The sequence below is a fragment of the Pelmatolapia mariae genome, linkage group LG16_19 (assembly GCF_036321145.2).
Source record: "Pelmatolapia mariae isolate MD_Pm_ZW linkage group LG16_19, Pm_UMD_F_2, whole genome shotgun sequence".
NCBI lineage: Eukaryota > Metazoa > Chordata > Actinopteri > Cichliformes > Cichlidae > Pelmatolapia > Pelmatolapia mariae.
The window spans coordinates 56,155,727-56,172,618 of record NC_086241.1 but is presented as its reverse complement, the minus strand read 5'-3'; the positions used below and the strand labels follow the sequence as shown (position 1 = coordinate 56,172,618).

General features: G+C 39.8%; 1 protein-coding gene and 1 non-coding gene across 2 annotated transcripts; both read right to left on the bottom strand.

The window, feature by feature from the left end:
* Nucleotides 1-4,422: 4,422 nt before the first annotated feature.
* trnak-uuu (transfer RNA lysine (anticodon UUU)) lies at nt 4,423-4,495 on the bottom strand. The gene has a single exon. It is a non-coding gene; the product is annotated as a tRNA-Lys (tRNA).
* A 79-nt stretch (nt 4,496-4,574) lies between these two features.
* Nucleotides 4,575-15,069, bottom strand: atg9a (ATG9 autophagy related 9 homolog A (S. cerevisiae)). The gene is made up of 20 exons (XM_063499209.1): nt 14,911-15,069; nt 14,560-14,615; nt 13,589-13,740; nt 13,417-13,460; nt 13,247-13,311; nt 12,941-13,090; nt 12,194-12,335; nt 11,936-12,076; nt 11,701-11,821; nt 11,403-11,578; nt 11,182-11,304; nt 10,733-10,920; nt 9,916-10,069; nt 8,095-8,274; nt 7,766-7,978; nt 7,428-7,651; nt 7,209-7,326; nt 6,860-7,118; nt 6,325-6,470; nt 4,575-6,229 (listed from the first exon to the last, which is right to left on the bottom strand). The coding sequence occupies exons 3-20, from the start codon at nt 13,689-13,691 to the stop codon at nt 6,221-6,223; spliced, it is 2,556 nt and encodes an 851-aa protein (XP_063355279.1). The 5' UTR covers nt 13,692-13,740; nt 14,560-14,615; nt 14,911-15,069; the 3' UTR covers nt 4,575-6,220.
* Between the last annotated feature and the right edge of the window lie 1,823 nt (nt 15,070-16,892).

Below are 16,892 nucleotides of genomic sequence, written 5' to 3'. Positions count from 1 at the left end.
AGTTACTTTCCTCACCTTCAGCCAATGAAATTCGTGTTGTTTAAAAATAAGTTAAAAGCACCGCCTACTTTATCTATCAGTCAAAACTATCACTCAACTAACCAATCACATTGCTGCTTTAAGCCGCCTAGACTGGATTGACGTCTCTTGTAGCCAACCACAATTAGCTCATACAAATCATACTCCTGTCACAGCTGGATGAGAAGTTTCTCATTTAGGGGGCGTTCACAGTGAAGTACGCAGGTTAAAAACATTAATACCGTTCACATTATATTTATTAAAACACAAAGCAACGATCTACAGTTTATATTAATTAAAGATTAGTGCCTAATGTACTCAAACAGTGCGTTTCCGTTTATTAGGAGTCAATGATTGTGCCACGTTAGAAAGGTTTTGACTATACCCAAATGAGGTGAGCACCAACAGCAGCCAGCACTAAAGCACTAAATCCATCCAACAGAGCCCAGTAATAATTCAGAACCCAGCTTTAGGCTTTTGTATGTGACAAATCAAAAGAAGAATAGGACACATTTAATGTTTGAAGGTTTTCTTCACTGTCCCACCCTTAGTTTTTTTTGGCAGCAGAGAAACCAGACCAAGCAGGTAATGCAAGTCATAGTTAAGTCCAGTCGTAATAAACAGGTGTGTCCCATGGCAGCTACTCTGTGGCTTTAGTTTGTCTGAAAAAAGTCAGAGTTACTCCAAATGCCAAGACATGAAGTAAAATTTAGCTAAGGCAAGTCAAACTTTATTTCTATAGTACATTCAGAACAACCTCAGCTGACGAGAGCACTGTACAAGTTAAACAAAACAGGCGTAAAATATAAACTCTACATAAAAGTCACAAAATCAAGCTGTAAGTCTGTGTGGTTAGTACTTCATAAAAAAGATATTGGAACAACTTGAATTTGGATTTGGATGGAAGTATTTCTCCATGCATTCCGATGAAAGTAGGACTTGCCTCTTGTATTTGAACCTTTTATTTTTATTCCATATAAAGTCCGACAGAGAACCCATAGCTTTTAATGATCAAAAACATGGCACGAGTCGCATTTCATCAGTGGTCCTCACCATCCACCCACAGTACCCACCCATCTCCGTCAACCAGCCACTGGTCTGCCCTTCCTGCCCTCTCTACCACTACCTGCCCCAACTCAGCCTCCTCATGTACAGTGCCCCTCTGTTTCTATTTGGTCTGTTAAGTGTATTTAATATTCTTCTCCTCCTCGTGCTGCCTGACCCAACCTGACCTACACTGTGTACAAGATTGCACGGATTAGATTTAAAATGCTCTGGTAAAATCCCCAAGTAAAATGATCTTTTTACCTCCCTGCATTATACCATACGCCAAATCCCATATCCCATATACACCAAAATAAATTGAAAATGTGCAGTTTGATTTAATCTAGTGTTATATATGGTTATTTGAGTTTTAAGACATGGAAACGTTATATATTTTTTAATTCAATTATTTATCTATGTGCTTCTTGTAGTATGTGTTTTTTGCATCAATATCCTTTGCAAGATTTGTTAATTTGTAAAATTATTGGTTATATATGAGAAAAAGGACAAACCACACGATAATTTTGACAGGGGTGACGTTTCTTGGCACTGCAACTATCGCAGCACCCTGTGCCACAGCAACTGCAGATTCCTTGGATTCTTCTCCTTCAGCCCTGCCCTGCAAAACAGTCATCACAAAGGGTGCGTAACAGCACTGCTTATGTCATGTGTAGCTACAGTATATCTTTGGTACTGTTTGACATGGTGTAGCTGATGTTGACACAAAAAGCCCAGATTGATCAGACCAGATTGATAGGCCCAATTCTTTTTTCAATCTATATGTTGCCTCTAGGCCTAATCTTTAGGAAGCATAACATCTGCTTTCACTCATATGCTGATGACACCCAGATTTATCTTCGGTTTAATAAAAACACCTCTACGCCCTTGGAATCGCTAGTCAAATGTCTCGACGAAGTTAAAACCTGGATGGCCTCAAATTTTCTTACTTTCAACGAGGATAAAACAGAGGTAATTATTATTGGACCAAGTTGTAATTTCAATGCCCCAGATTTGGACTTATGTAACCTAACATGGGCTGTTAAAACGCATGTAAAAAAAACCTGGGGGTTTTCTTGGATAGCAAACTTACATTTGAGAAACAAATTAATTCAGTTGTCCAGCGGTCCTTTTTTAAATTAAGGCTCCTATCCAAAGTGAGATCTTTTCTATCCTTTAGAAACATGGAACGAGCAATTCATGCGTTTGTTTTATCTCAACTGGATTACTGCAATTCACTTTATGTGGGTGTTAGTCAGTCCAGCTTGGCCCGGCTCCAACTTGTACAGAATGCTGCAGCTCGCCTTTTGACTCGTGTGAAGAAACACCAACATATTACTCCGGTGCTTGCTTCCCTTCATTGGCTTCCAGTGCGTTTTAGAATTAAATTTAAAATCTTACTTTTAACTTATAAAGTGCTAAATGGCCAGGCACCGGACTATTTGTCTGACCTTGTGCAGCTGTATACGCCCTCTAGAGCCCTCCGATCAAGTGATCACCTACTCCTTACTTTACATAAGTCTAGGATGGTTCATAGAGGAGATCGGGCATTTGCGGTTGTGGCACCGAAAATGTGGAACGATCTACCTCTCCACATTAGAAAGGCCCCAACTGTTACTCTTTTTAAATCGCATCTTAAAACATATTTTTTTACCCTGGCTTTCGAAACTGTAGGAGAGTTACCAATTCTTTTATCCTAATCTGCTTTTAAATTTTATCTGTTGTTGTTGTTAATGTCACTGTTTAATTGTTATGTTGTACAGCACTTTGGTCAACGCCCTGTTGTTATTAAATGTGCTTTATAAATGAATAAATGAAATGAAATGATGCATGACATCATGGTCCAAGCCATACTGTCCGTGGCCGTGTCACCACCTGGTGGGCTCAGTCACTGTGCTTTTCACACTACATTTCTCAAGCGTGTAAACTGACACAAACACCTTGACACATAGAGACAAAGTGAAAAAATGGCTACACTGTTTACCAAATTGACATTTTTTTGTCTCAACAAAGTCATAAATCATTACTTCCAGGCAAGTTACCATGGATATCATGTTTGTAAGACCTGATCTCAAAATAAAGAGTGTGGCTGTGCATCAACATCAACATCACTGCAGTCTTGCCCCTAGATCACCACAACTGCCTCCAATCAGCGAACATACATGCTCATCAGCCACCAGGGGTGACGTTTCTCCCTGCTCCACATGTAGAGACACCAACCTTCATCTTCCTTTGATAGACCCATGAATCCTCTCTGTGGTCCTCCTCTTTTCTCATCTCAGCCTTGCCTCTCTCTCTAACTTTGTCTTCAAGCCGCTCAACCTGAGCTGTCCCTCTGATATACTAATTTCTGATCTTGTCCATTGTGGTTACTCCCGCTTAAAATCTTAACATCTTCAACTCTCCCACCAGCTTGTCCTGTGTTTTTGTCAGTGCCACCATCTCCATCACAGCAGGTCCTCAGTTCATGTCCTGCACCATCTTCACATACTTCTTTGCCACTCCTGACTTCCTCATGCACTGCCAGAGTTCCTCTCTTGGCACCCTATCACATCTTGTTTTCTTTAGATCCACAAAGACCTAGTGCAGTCCCTTCTGACCTTTTCTGCACCTTCTCCATCATTACTCTCAAAGCAAACGTCACATCTGCAGTGTTCCTTCCGAAGCCTGAGCGTTGCTTGCCTGATCGTCATCTCTCTTCTTAACCTAGCTTTAACAACTCATACACGTAAATTTGTGGTAAGGCTCATCAATGAAAAAGTACTTCTTCCAAGTTTTCAACACATTCTCTTCACTCATTCATACCAATTTTATCTTTATAATTAATCACCCTAACCTGCTGCACATCCCTTCCAGCCAATTAATACAAGTTATTTTCTCCTTTCTTAGTGTCCATGCTCATATAAAACTTCCAACAAGCCTTTTTTTCCTTTGCCACCTCTCTCTTTGTTTTATACCTAGCCTCCCAGTGCATCCAGCTACTTTACCTTCTCCCTGACCATTCCATTTTTTCTTTGTTCTTCCTTTGCATACTTCCTCATTCCACATAGTCTCCTTGTCTTCTTTCATCTGTTCAGCATTGGATCCAAATGACTGATCTTAAGTAGACTTCTTTGAGAGAATAGATTTGCTTCACTTAGGAAAACTATCTTAAACAAAACTAATAAAAGGAGAAAAAACTGAGGCAACTTAGAAAAAACTGCTCAAAGCAGCTTGTAAAAACTATATGATTGAAGGTTTAAAACATACAGCTTTAAAACGGGTATGTGTGCTGCAGCGCTGAATATCGTTCGTGTGTTCACTTTTGTCGAAGAGCATAAATTAAACTGTTCTTCATTCTTCGTTCGAAGGGGAAAAGATTGACGCCCGAACAGGGACTTGAACCCTGGACCCTCAGATTAAAAGTCTGATGCTCTACCGACTGAGCTATCCGGGCTCTGACAACAAGGCGCACAGGACACAATAAGTATGACAACCAGCCTTAACGCCGTCAATTTATTTCACCAGTCTCAGAAACTTTTCTTTCAACTTCCGTGATGTCAAGGCGAAACGGCCGTTATGTTAGCAGCGAACTACGCTAGCAAGCTAAACTTAAGCTAGCGCTGCAGACAGCCTTTTGTAACTTCATGTAGCCAGAGCGACGTTAAAATACGAAAGGTTAGTCACCGCCAACCTACTCATCATAACCCATTATAAACGGGATCAGAAACTGTTTGTAGTTTGTTTTTCACTGCACACACAAATTCATTGCATCGTTTTTAATAGACGAATTTTCAGCTGTACAAATTGGTATTTTACAAGATTTATAATATAAACAAACAAACAAACGCTAATCACCTTCAAATTAACATTAATCACTGCAGTCTCCATCGACAGTACTTCATCATCACCTTGGCACATCCCTTTGAAAAATAAAAATAATTTAACAATATGTGTACGAAAATATACAGATGCAAAACAATCCAAGTTAAGTGACACTCTGCATTAGCAACTTATTAAAGTGCATCATTCCCAGTGTAAAGACCTGGCTTATTGACAGGGGAACAGAGTGCTTCCATGCTCTGACTGGATATGGTAGACAGTTTCTTGCTGTGCCATCAAGTTTGAACTCTCCAGAAGGATGAATATGTGATGTCCATGCACTTCGGGAGATTTTAGTATGGCAGAAGTCAATATTACATGCTTTGACAGCCTTGTTTTCCTACTGAACTATTAGTCTATAAGTCTGTTGACAAATATTTAAATGGGGAAAAAAATTGGGTGACATCAGATTTTAAAGTGTCTGCAAACACATCAAAATGGATTCAATATTCCCCTGGGCTGCTGTAAAATAACCTGATAACACAGTGCATGTTTGCATGCAGAACTCAAATCAGTACAATTCATCTTTTAAACAAACATCAATTTGTGTAAATGCATCCAGATTTCTGGGCTTTGTGACATTTTTAGAAAAATCTCTTGTAAAGCAATTAATGCAGAAAAAGGTTAAATGAAAATATGATATGAAAAATATTATGCGACTTTTATAAGAGTTGAGATCTTCATACTTTTTTTCCAAGAGGCAAAATGCCAGCTGAAATGCAGAGTATATGGTATAATCCACAGCCTGCTGCTATCAGTACAAGAACAAATATACATAATGAAAGTCTCTGTTTTTAACAGCATCTGTCTAAACACACTTCATTGTTATGGAGACATTCTTCATTTTCTTCATTTCATGTTAAAATGTTTGCAAAAGTGGTAGACAGCACAGTCCGGACTGCTGTGGTCTGGTTTGGGCAAACTGTTTACTTTCCAGCAGTGCTTGGTTTTCACAAGCACTGTGTCTCCACAGCATACGCACTTTCATCCCACGTGATGTTTAAAAATGTGTAGTGTAATCTGATGTGCACAGTGGCTATTAGAAATAACTTGATCCTGAAGGTCCTCTTCTGATAAACAGGTTTACTCCAAATGCCTGTTAAACATATCATGGATGTCACAAAGTCATAAAGTATTCTAATGACCAAAGGCAATAACTATCTAAACCTGTTCAGATGGTTTTACTGCTTTTGCATTATATGTCAGATCAGATGTTCAGTCCTGGAAAAGGGTCTGGATGAGGATCAATGTTGTGGGAGCTATAGAAGGACAGATGCAGGTACTTATTCACATGGCTTGATTATGTAACCTAAAGTGGGGAGAAAGAACAAAATATTCATTTACTTGCAGTGAATACAGACAAATTAACATTCAATAGCACACACAGAAAGAAAGAGCATTCACCTTGTGTATGTGAGGAGGCATTTCATCCTCTGAACTCTCCTCTGGTAGTGGTTCATGGTATCGTGGCGCTGCTTGACCATCCTCTGCCCATCCTCCCATTGGCACACGTGCTGACCTCACTATCTTTACCCCTGTACCAAACGGGTCTTCAAAACAAACAGACAGGGAGTCAAGATTTAACACACTTCTGTGACTTCTCCACAACTGGCTTCTTTTTTGAGTCGCCTCCTTATGGCCTTTTGAAAGGATGCAGGTTTAAAGCACTTTGCATCAGCTTTCTTTTCAATTCCAGACTCTACATCTATCTTTTATATACAGCCTATAAGTAGAACTGAAGAATTACAGTATTTCCAGTGCAGGCAAATTTTCACATTAGTTCCCACACCTCTTCCTAAAATTAACACATTTCCTTTAAGTGTATTAATTTATATTTCCATTCATTGCAATAATGCTACTGCAAAAGTAAGGCTTTATTATAATAACCTTAAAATGAATAACATTAAAAAGAATATCAAGCAACCAAAAACATAGGTACCAGTTGTAGGTCTCTGACTGCTGCTCTGTGCTGTTGGCCCCTCCTGGCCCAGAGCGGTGCTGCTGGTGGCTGAAGCTGAAGTGGGAATGGCACTAGGACTGGGAACTGTGGTGGGGAAAGTGTGCGATCGAGGGAAATTTCTTGAATGGGGAATGGGTTCGCTCCTTACTTCATCTGGGATGCTGTCGCTGCTTTCGTCGCTCTCCTGTCTGTGCCAAGTGTGGCGGGACATCTCGCCACGAGACTGCTGTTTATGGAGCTTCGGAATAAAAGTGAGAAAGATGAGGATGGATAAAGATGGATGAGATCTGCGAAATATTCATAATACCTCTGTTATGCACGCACATACCTCATGCATATAAAGTGCATGGATGCTCATCTCAGTGGAGGCATACTCCGATAGGACCAAACTGGTAAGCTGACCTTCCCATGCGCTGCTGCCTGAGCTCACAGTTCGAGCGTCGGTCCTACCGGAGGAGAGAACAAATGTGGAGAAAATTGGACACAAGGAAATGGCAAAGAGAAGGAGAACATGAGTTTAGTATAACTGAAAGAGTATCTTTCCTACCCTGAGCCTGCCATTGTTCTGCTAGTATGGCCAGCAGCCCTGTGAGCTGCACTTAAGCTGCCTCTCAAGTGAAGGCTGCTGCTAATTGGCGAAAGAGAGCGTAAGGCGGACCCCCCATCATTTATGCCAGCTGCTGCATGATTTGCTAAAGAAATATCCCGGTCAAAATGAACTGAGGCCAGTGTGGAGGGACCTGTCAAGAGGTTTGCAATGAGACTCCGTGGCTAAAAAAGAAAGAAAAGACAACAGAGAAAATCAATTTTTACCAGTGAAAATGTAATTACATTAATTAATGACCACTTTCATACTTGGGAATGCATGGTAGTTCATCAGCCTACCTCAGACTCTGACAGAGACATTGGATGTGTGTCTGAAGGAGCCCCTGTGGCTTCTCTGTGAACTCTTTCTTTCAACTGGCTGATAAAGTGTGTGGTCTCTCGAGGAGGCTGCCACTGGGGGTTAGTGATGGCAAAGTGCATCAGCGATAACTCCGTCTTCCCATCCTCTGCCTGCTGATAGATAGATGCCTCTGTCTTCCCCTCTGACATCCACTACAAAGGGAGGATTAATTATCAATCAATAACACCACATAGTTTATACATAAACACTTTGTGTTTACATCTACATATTTAGTCATAAAATTGGCTGCGTTGTGACAGTCTCTCACCGCAGGGTGTCCATGCTGCCTAATGTCCATCTGAGCAAAGGAGCAGGTGTCTCCCACCCCAACCACCTCCACAGTGAAGTTTCTGAAGAAGTCAATGATCTCCAAAGACTTTCTCCTTAGACAGAAGATGAGGATGATGGGAGTCACCACTGGACTTAACAGCTCCTCTAGAATAAACACCTGGAGGAAAACAAAGCGTAAACTGCACACTGAAAACGAGGAAAGTGTTATGCTAAATTTATTCTTCTTGAACACATTCACATATAAACTTCAAAGTTGCTTTCAGCACTAAAAATCTTCAAGGGAAGAGTAAATTACTTCTAACAAGCAGTGATAATATGCTCCTCAGCATGGGACTAAAGACCCCCACAGTCAATAGCTAGAATCTGCTAATTTTCCAATCCCTACGAGACATGAATGCAAATGACAGTGAATGTGAAGCTCACTATTAGCGGTAATTAACAGCTAAATAGCAGAAAATCTTCAGAAGCCTTTCATGGTAAAAAGAAAGTGCACCTTCTCTCAGTTCTAAGGTTTTACATATCAGGAAGTAATAAAAATAATCTGGGCCTCAGCAAGTCTTAAAATCAGGTAACTTTAGATGAGCTACAAAAACACAGGATATTACACCATGTCATTATTTATTTAACATAAACAAAGCCAAAATGCAGGCGGAGTGTATGAATACCCATGTGCTCCCTTATTGCTTCCATATCACTTAAAAGGGTAAGCGGCGGCCAAGTGCTGCTAATCAAATGCACTTGATTGATCATAAGCAAGCGTGAGCACCTCTATAAATGGAGATTTTTGGGCAATACTTTGGTCTGAAGCATTCAGGTGTGAGTTTATACATTGCCAAGGAGAAAAGAATCACTAATGATCTTGAAGAATCAATTGTTGCTGCCCTTCAGTCTGTGAAGTGCTACAAGGCCTCTAAACAATCTGAAGGTCCATTACTGTACAGTGAGAATGATGGTTCACAAGTGGAAAACATTCAATACTGTTGCTAATCTTTTCAGCTAATTCATAATGTCATACTGTGCTTGGAGAAACTGCCAAAAAAAAAAAACCCCCCAAACAAATACAGAGTGCTATGTCTGAGAATCTACAGACAGTAATTTTGCATGTTGTAATGTTATATGTTAAAGTTCAATCAGTGCAATTAGAAAAAAATTGAATAAGTATGACTTTTTTTTTGGAAGATTTGCCAGGAGAAAGCCTCTTCTCATTAAACCTGGAACCACAGCTTAAGTTTGCAAAGCTGCATCTGTATTAATCAGAAGACCTCTGGAACAATATCCTTTGAACAAAAAGGACCAAAGTGGAGATATTTAACCATAACACAGTGCAACATTTAGCAAAAACCAAATGCAGCACATCAGCACAAAGACCTCAGACCAACAGTGAAGCACGGTGGTAGAGGGGATTATTTATGCTTGTTGTGCAGACACAGATCCTGTGGCACCAGGACCTGTACAGTCATTGAGTCAACCATGAATGTTTCTGTATTCCAAAGTATTCTAGGGTCAAATATGAGGCTTCAAACTAAAGCTCGTCCCTTGCAACAGGCCATAGTTCCCAAACACACCAGCAAATCTACAAAAGAATGGCTGGAAAAAGCATGTATTAAAAGGCCTTTATCATGGTAGAGGTAAGCAGGAGCAGAACATGTGTACATAATTTGTTTTTTTAAAAAACAATGATTGGCTTCCATTAATTGTCCTTCAGTCAGTTTTCAGGTAATGGCATGTTCAGTGTATAATTTGAAAAAAAAAAAAAGCATTTAGAAAGGTTTATTCATAGTTAAGTTTCTGTACTCACTGCTTTGTACTGGAACAGCTGGGAGAACTGGTCTCGGGTCTCATATCTGTGTGCATTGCCTTGCCAGTGATCAGGCATGTAGTGGATATGAGCCAGAATTACCCGCAACAGCTGCTCAGGGCAGAACACCATATGTTTATCAGGAATAAATGACCTGTAGAGAAAGAAAGAGAAGTGGTGGAGAAGGTCTTTTTTTCCACATTTAATGAGATATGTATGATGACACAAAGCTTTGGAAAACAGATGCATATTAGACAAGAATGAACTGTTTAAGTAAAGTAAAAGTGGACATTTTTAAAAATTATTAATTTCATTCATAATAAACTACACATATGCATTGTTTTTTTCAGTGTTTTGGATGGCTGAAAGCGCAAAAAAATTAACTGTGTCATATTAACTTTTGGAATTCAGATGTAAAAGAGCCAGAAGCTGCTTAAGGCAAGGAATCCCTCTTCCTTCCATAAGTAGGAAGAAGACCGAGATGCAAAAGAGCATTAAAGGGATTACAACTATGAGTAGCTTTAAAAGGGCAATAAAGAAATGGCTGGGGGTTAATCGTTGATATTCTACATGATGAGATTTGGGTCCTATAGTCTTAGTTTGTAGCAGATGTATGCAATTTAATTTACAATATTGTTAAGTATTTTATATGTTTATAAAGTTTCATATAGTTTTACACAGTTGGACTGATTAGCGGTTTCTTGCCTTTACTCCTTTCTACCCTCTATTTTACTTTTCTTCTCCACTGAACACATTTAAATTTAGGTTTTTATCTTTTTCAGACTTCCCATTAAATTATTTCACCATCAGTCCTTACCTGCAGATTGTGATACACACTCCAAGGAGTGTGATTGATGAGAGCACATGCTCCACTGCAAGAACGTCCTCATCATAGATGGTCAGGGCGATGAGAACGGCCAAAAGAGACCCGGCAAAAAATGCCACATTTTTGGCAACCACTGTGAGCAGTGGTGAAAGGAAACAGTTCATATACTTGGATGCAGCCTAAATGAAACAGGAACAGCGTACAAAGAAGAGGAAGAAAGGAGGAGGAAATGGGGTTGATTATTAACTCTACAGGCAATGAATGAGAAGCACCAGAAAAATCTTTTTCTTTGCTCTTATCTACAGGAAAAATCCCAGTTGGTCTCATATATTTACAGATTTGCCAGATTTACGGATTAGCCTTTATAATCCTAGCTTTTAGAAAATAAGAAGGTAGTTATGAGCATCAAAGATGTGCAGGAGATGAGTTGGTGCACTGACCTTGTAGCCTTTGCTGAGGCGTGACATGAGCTCGTGGTCCAGCTCATTGAAATGACGCAGATAACATCGACCATACAGAGACCAGCATCTCGCCCCCAGAGAGCCAGGCTCTCGCTTGATCACCTACATACAAACACAGACAAAAAAACAAAACAAAGCACTGTCGTCACTATTAAATGCAAAAGGAAATGGCTTAGTTAATTCATATGTAAACCATTTACCTCAGTATAACTGAAAAAGGCATAGAGGATCTGCCACACAAGAATGACTGGACACAGCAGCAGATTTGCAATGCCGATCCACAGGATACGAGAGGCTAGCCTGTCTGCAAGCTCAAGCCTGTTCCCTCCCCTCTTATACTCCTGTTTTAGACTCCACTCGTTCTCAAACAGGGAGCCTACAGGAATGAAAATCAAAATCAGCAGAGTTTAAATAAAGGTTTATTCTCATAAACAGATCAATTACTTACACAGGATATAACTCGTATACAAAAGCACACATGTATAACTGATGACAGACCTGGTCCCCAAAAGAAGATGAGCTCAAAGTTGTATTTGAGACCCCGAGTATAAAACACGTACTCCCCAAGTACAGGAAGTCGAAATCGCACAGGAAGGAGTGATTTATTCACCATGGCAACCTAGAGAAGTACAGGAAGAAAGGTTTGGTTTGAGGTTACATCGTTTTGTTATGTCTGAAAGGAGGTGTTCACCCACCAAAATCTTTAATAACATTTCACTGCAAATATACAAACCATGTAATTCTTAAAGCGGAGGATGCGGTGGTAAATGTCCAGCTCTGTCAGCTCCTTTTTATGGATGCAGATCTGATGTTCCTTCTGGATCTCAACAATCCTGGCCTGAACCTCCTGCCACGTTGCATAGGGGAGCTCTGACTGAAGCACAAAAGCACTATAAAGCTTAGGAATTGGGCTTTATTCTTGGCAAAAAATAACAGACATTAGTGGGTGTTTCTAATGTCAACAGGACAAACTGTCCCACAAAAAACTCACCATGGTCATTTTAAGGGCGTTGATGTAGAAGGATCGGATCTCCCAATAACAGCACACATTGTAGATGAATTTAATGAGCCGATGTAGCCAAAACACCCCGGAGATTATCAGCACAAAGATCACAAACGCATTGTTTCGGATTCTGTAGACCAAAAGAAATGTTATTATTCACCAGCATTGAAGCAGTGCTTCAACAAAATGTCATATTTATCAGAAAAATAAAGAAAACTGGAGGCTTTATTTTACAATAATTTCTGAAGATAATACAGTGAAGATTTAAGGCAGACTTAAAGTGGACCTTTTATGTTTTCCTTATTTTCTGTCTGGATTCTCATATCTAAAATGGTCAAAACACACAATAATGACATCAGCATGCAAACATAAACCTCAGACTGCTCTAAAAGCTTGATGTCAGATATTCTATTTTAATCTAGTCTCTGTATGACATCATTTAGGGCAGATGTCCTTGATATGGTCATCTCAGCCACACAAACCCATGGCTGTAAGTATAGATGCCCCACCCGCCTGCTGTTAAATCTTCTGTTTGAGGTGTTGCAACCAATCAGAAAAAGCTGTCTCAAAGATAGAGGGACTAAAATGTGTAGTTTAAGGCAGTCAATAAACTAAGGGGCTCCACCAAGCACAGCATACGGTAAATATTATTATTGTTTTGAACTCCAGCTGGAGCACTGTCTCTGCAAAAAACACCATAAGGTCATTTTAACAAATACAGAGTCTTAGACTCACCTTGCACTGCAGACATCCACTGGGAGGAATGCATCAGGCAAGGTGACTTTAGATGAATCGGTGTGATTTACAAACTTGTTGGCAAAGAGGACATCATAATCCACACAGTTAGCAAGGAACACTGTAAAGCCAACCACAAACAGCAACTGACTGCATAGAGAAAGAAAGCGAGCGGTGCCAGGTAAAGAGGAAAGACAGGGAGAAATAGAAAATATGAAGACAAACATAAGACACAGTATACTCTACAGATAAAAGTTAATGCTATATTTGCTGAAAAATACAACTTGTGATGAAGAGAATACATACACCAGCTCAAAGATCTCTCCGAGCAGCATACAAGTGAATCCATTCTTTTGATGCAGATTATAGACGTAATAAGTGTTAAGGAATATCCTAAATCCATCTGCGGTAAGAAAGTGCAGCGCAATTCAGAATGTGGTGAGCAAGAAATGTGCCAAAATTATTTCAAAGGATATTCTCTGGAAAAACAGGTCCAGGTTTTCTATGTGGTGCCATTGAGCTGCAAAAGAGTTGTTTCCAGTTAGTGACACTGTTATTCTGAGGCATCACTGTGAATATAAAGCAAAAGGGGCATGCGTTTTTGAAAAAGTCTTATATTTGTTTGTGATTTGTGCATGTGTATCATACATTTAACTCCTTCAGGCACATGCATCAACAAATTCTCCTCTCCCGGGGGAGAGTCGCTGTATGATGCCTCCAGGCGCTGGTATTCTGTGTCAAAGTGCGCCATACCGACAGCAGCTTCAGTCTCACCGAGTTGTCAAACTTGCTGCTACAGACTGTAGAAAGGAGGGGAGAGAGTTATTGCTCTAAATTTTAAAGAACGTGACCAGGTTTCACTGCTAAGTTTCATTTTCTGCATAAATATCACTGCATATGTACGACCACATCTCATATCTTGGTTAAAGATCAACTGAATTTGAGACCCATACATTATAGAAAACACGCTATACAGGTTACAACAGCCACAAAGTCCACCGGAATTAACCTCAAGTATAAGTCTTTATTGGTTTATCCATTATTGACTGTACAGATAAATGCCATTTTTGCTGACCCTTCAGAAGGAAGGCCAAAGGTCAGGATCACAGACAGAAGATGAATGTAGGTACTTACTAGGGAATTCAAAACTAGGTCTACTGGTCAAAATGCACCCTGTTTACATGATACATGTTGGAAGCAGATAAAATTTGGCCTAAAGTGCATATATAAAATATGTCCATAGAGCAGATAGGGCAATATCTTTATGCATAAGATACCAGCAACAATTTTAGAATGCCTGAATGAGACACAAAATAATAAATATACCCGAATGACCAAGTAAAACCAAACAAAAACACAATCCTTCAAGCTTTTGTCTGACTATTGTGTTACAGCCGTGACACCAACGCCCAAAGCCCCCAGAAAACCCCACAAAAATTACATGAAAAGAAGACCCACACTCCTCATGATGTACGAAAGACTTATTTTACATGTAAGCTGTGGCTTATCACACGATAAACAACACATTGTGGTGTAATGGCTTTGCTTATAAGAGGCCCCTAAAAATACACGAAGAAACTATATACATATATATGACAGGAAATACGAAATATACATACCCCCATTCCAGTACAACACGCCCCGAACTGGTATGGTGTTTGCTGAACATATCCAGCTGTAAAAAAAAAAAAAAAGGAGGAGCAGTTTTCTGTGAGCCTTTCTCCTGCCTGTCTTATCTAAACCCACAACAAACCGCTCGGACAGAGATTTAAGCAGTATTTCGTCAGAGGGGGTCAACAAACACGTCTGGACATGTTTACACTTCGCTTGTAAGTAAACCGTAATTAGCTTGGAGCTAAAATAGGAGAAGCGAATCAGGTGTTGTTGTTGTTGTCGTGGTTTGACAGCAAAGGCCTGACTCCCTAAAAAAAAATGTCCCCCCCCCGTCTCTCCCATCATCGTATCCTTACCGTTTGTGTCTTGAGCCTCCGCTGTGTCAGGCCGCAAGAGTGAATCGCCTGAAATTTTTTTAAAGAAGCGTTTTATTTTCGTTTTCTCGTCTTTACCTATCAAAGTCAGAGGTAAGCCAGTTTCATTTTCGAAACAGCTAGCCGTCTGGAGTCCGTCTCCGTCACCGCGGAGTGAAGGGTATCTTGTCCAATAAGAAAAGGAGTTCTCTAATGGCATAACGTCAGCCAATCGGATTTCCCTAGAGGCGGGCTCATACTGACACGGCCTATCTAAGCGACTCACCATGTAGTCAACGTGCTCTAATTACTGGCTGATTACTACCACCGTCTGGCCGTTTTTAGTAGAGTCATGCTGTGATATTTTTTTCATTTATTCTTTCAATTGTATAGTCTATACAATAAAATCAAATAAATAAAAATATATAGTGCCCATATGTATGTGTTTGTGCAGAAAAACAAAACACGTACATAAATGAAACTCAATCAATGCTTAACAAATGTATTAGAACAACTGTCATTAAATGTTAATCAAAATTAGTAATAATAAACAAAATCACTACTTAGCAGCAGTTTGTTTAAGAAAATTCTACTTTTCCTTGGAATTAATGTTAGCAGGCTGTGGTCAGAGTGTGATTTGATCCTCATAACCTGATAAAGAAATAAATAAAGCTGTCCACCCGGTTTTTAGCTGCATGCAGTTTTGCTGTAGAGAATCGTTTAGGGTATCTTCAAAAATGAAAGCCATCATTCAGGTTTCCGTATGAGTTTCCATTTTTAACAATAATAATATGACTGAGAGCAAATCAGTGCAAGGTTTTCTAACTTTGTTAGTCAAGCAGATTCTGACTCTTATTTTCTTAAATCATTTTTTAGCATTAATTCAGAAGTTATAACATGTTTTGTTAACCATACCAAATTAAAAACAGGCTCTTAAAGCTGCTGTTCGACTAAAGGAGATGAGGTGAAAGAGCTGACTCCACACTACAAAGACCACGCTTTGCAAAGCCAAGCTCACCTTCTGTCACTCTCGTGGCTGCCATGAATATTCATACATAATTGTTAAGCCTCTGGAGTGACAGCTGGGCTTTTGTTCAGTGCATGTGTCATTAGTTACACTGTTAACACCAGTGCTTGTGTGCGTGTGTGTTTAACTTAATAATGACAGATTCATTAACCAATGTCCACTCCCTGAATTTGTGAGACAAGGGTCTGTTAAAGTTAGAAATACCACAAAGAGTTACAATAGAAAGAAATGCTCAAATACACAAAGTCATCAAAGTCGTGCTATTACTTTTCAACCATTTTCAGTCTCGCCAGATTCACCCAACTCATCTCATCCTATTTTTTTTCCTGATATTTTTAAGAAGAGGAGGGGTGTCTTAAATCAGGGGGAGCCCATGTAATCCAGTTATTATAGCGATCTGGGTAATTTCAAATGCGCTCATTAGGATTAGGCTTCATTTAACTTAATCCAGGAGAAAAAGTCGGTCACAACAAAGCTCAGACGAACTCTAAACATTAACTGAGATACAGATGTAGTATGGACAGTAATTAAAAGCTGCGATAATAATCTTGATAAAATCTCTACCTACTAAACTCCTTCTATTTCTTTTTATTTATTGGCAGGTGCACAGGAAAAGTTGCCAAGGGCGGGGCTGATGTAGCAAAGAGAAGAAATTATCTCCCCAGACTCACTTAAAGCATTTGTTTGTGTGGTCACAAGAGACAGATGATAAAATAATTTTTCTCTATTGTATGGATTTGGATGTCTGCATGCGTGCTCTCCTGCAGGCTATAGCTGACTGATTAAATTACCCCCACTGTCTGTTGGGAATTAAGGGGTTGCAATGACAGCTAATTTGGTTCAAAGACGTGCTATCCTACTGCCATGTAATATGAATGGTGCAGGAGTGGGGTGTGGCAGTGGCGGGGTCTCAGTAGGGGGAGGGAGAAAGGAAATCATGATGAAGTCATCCTTCTGA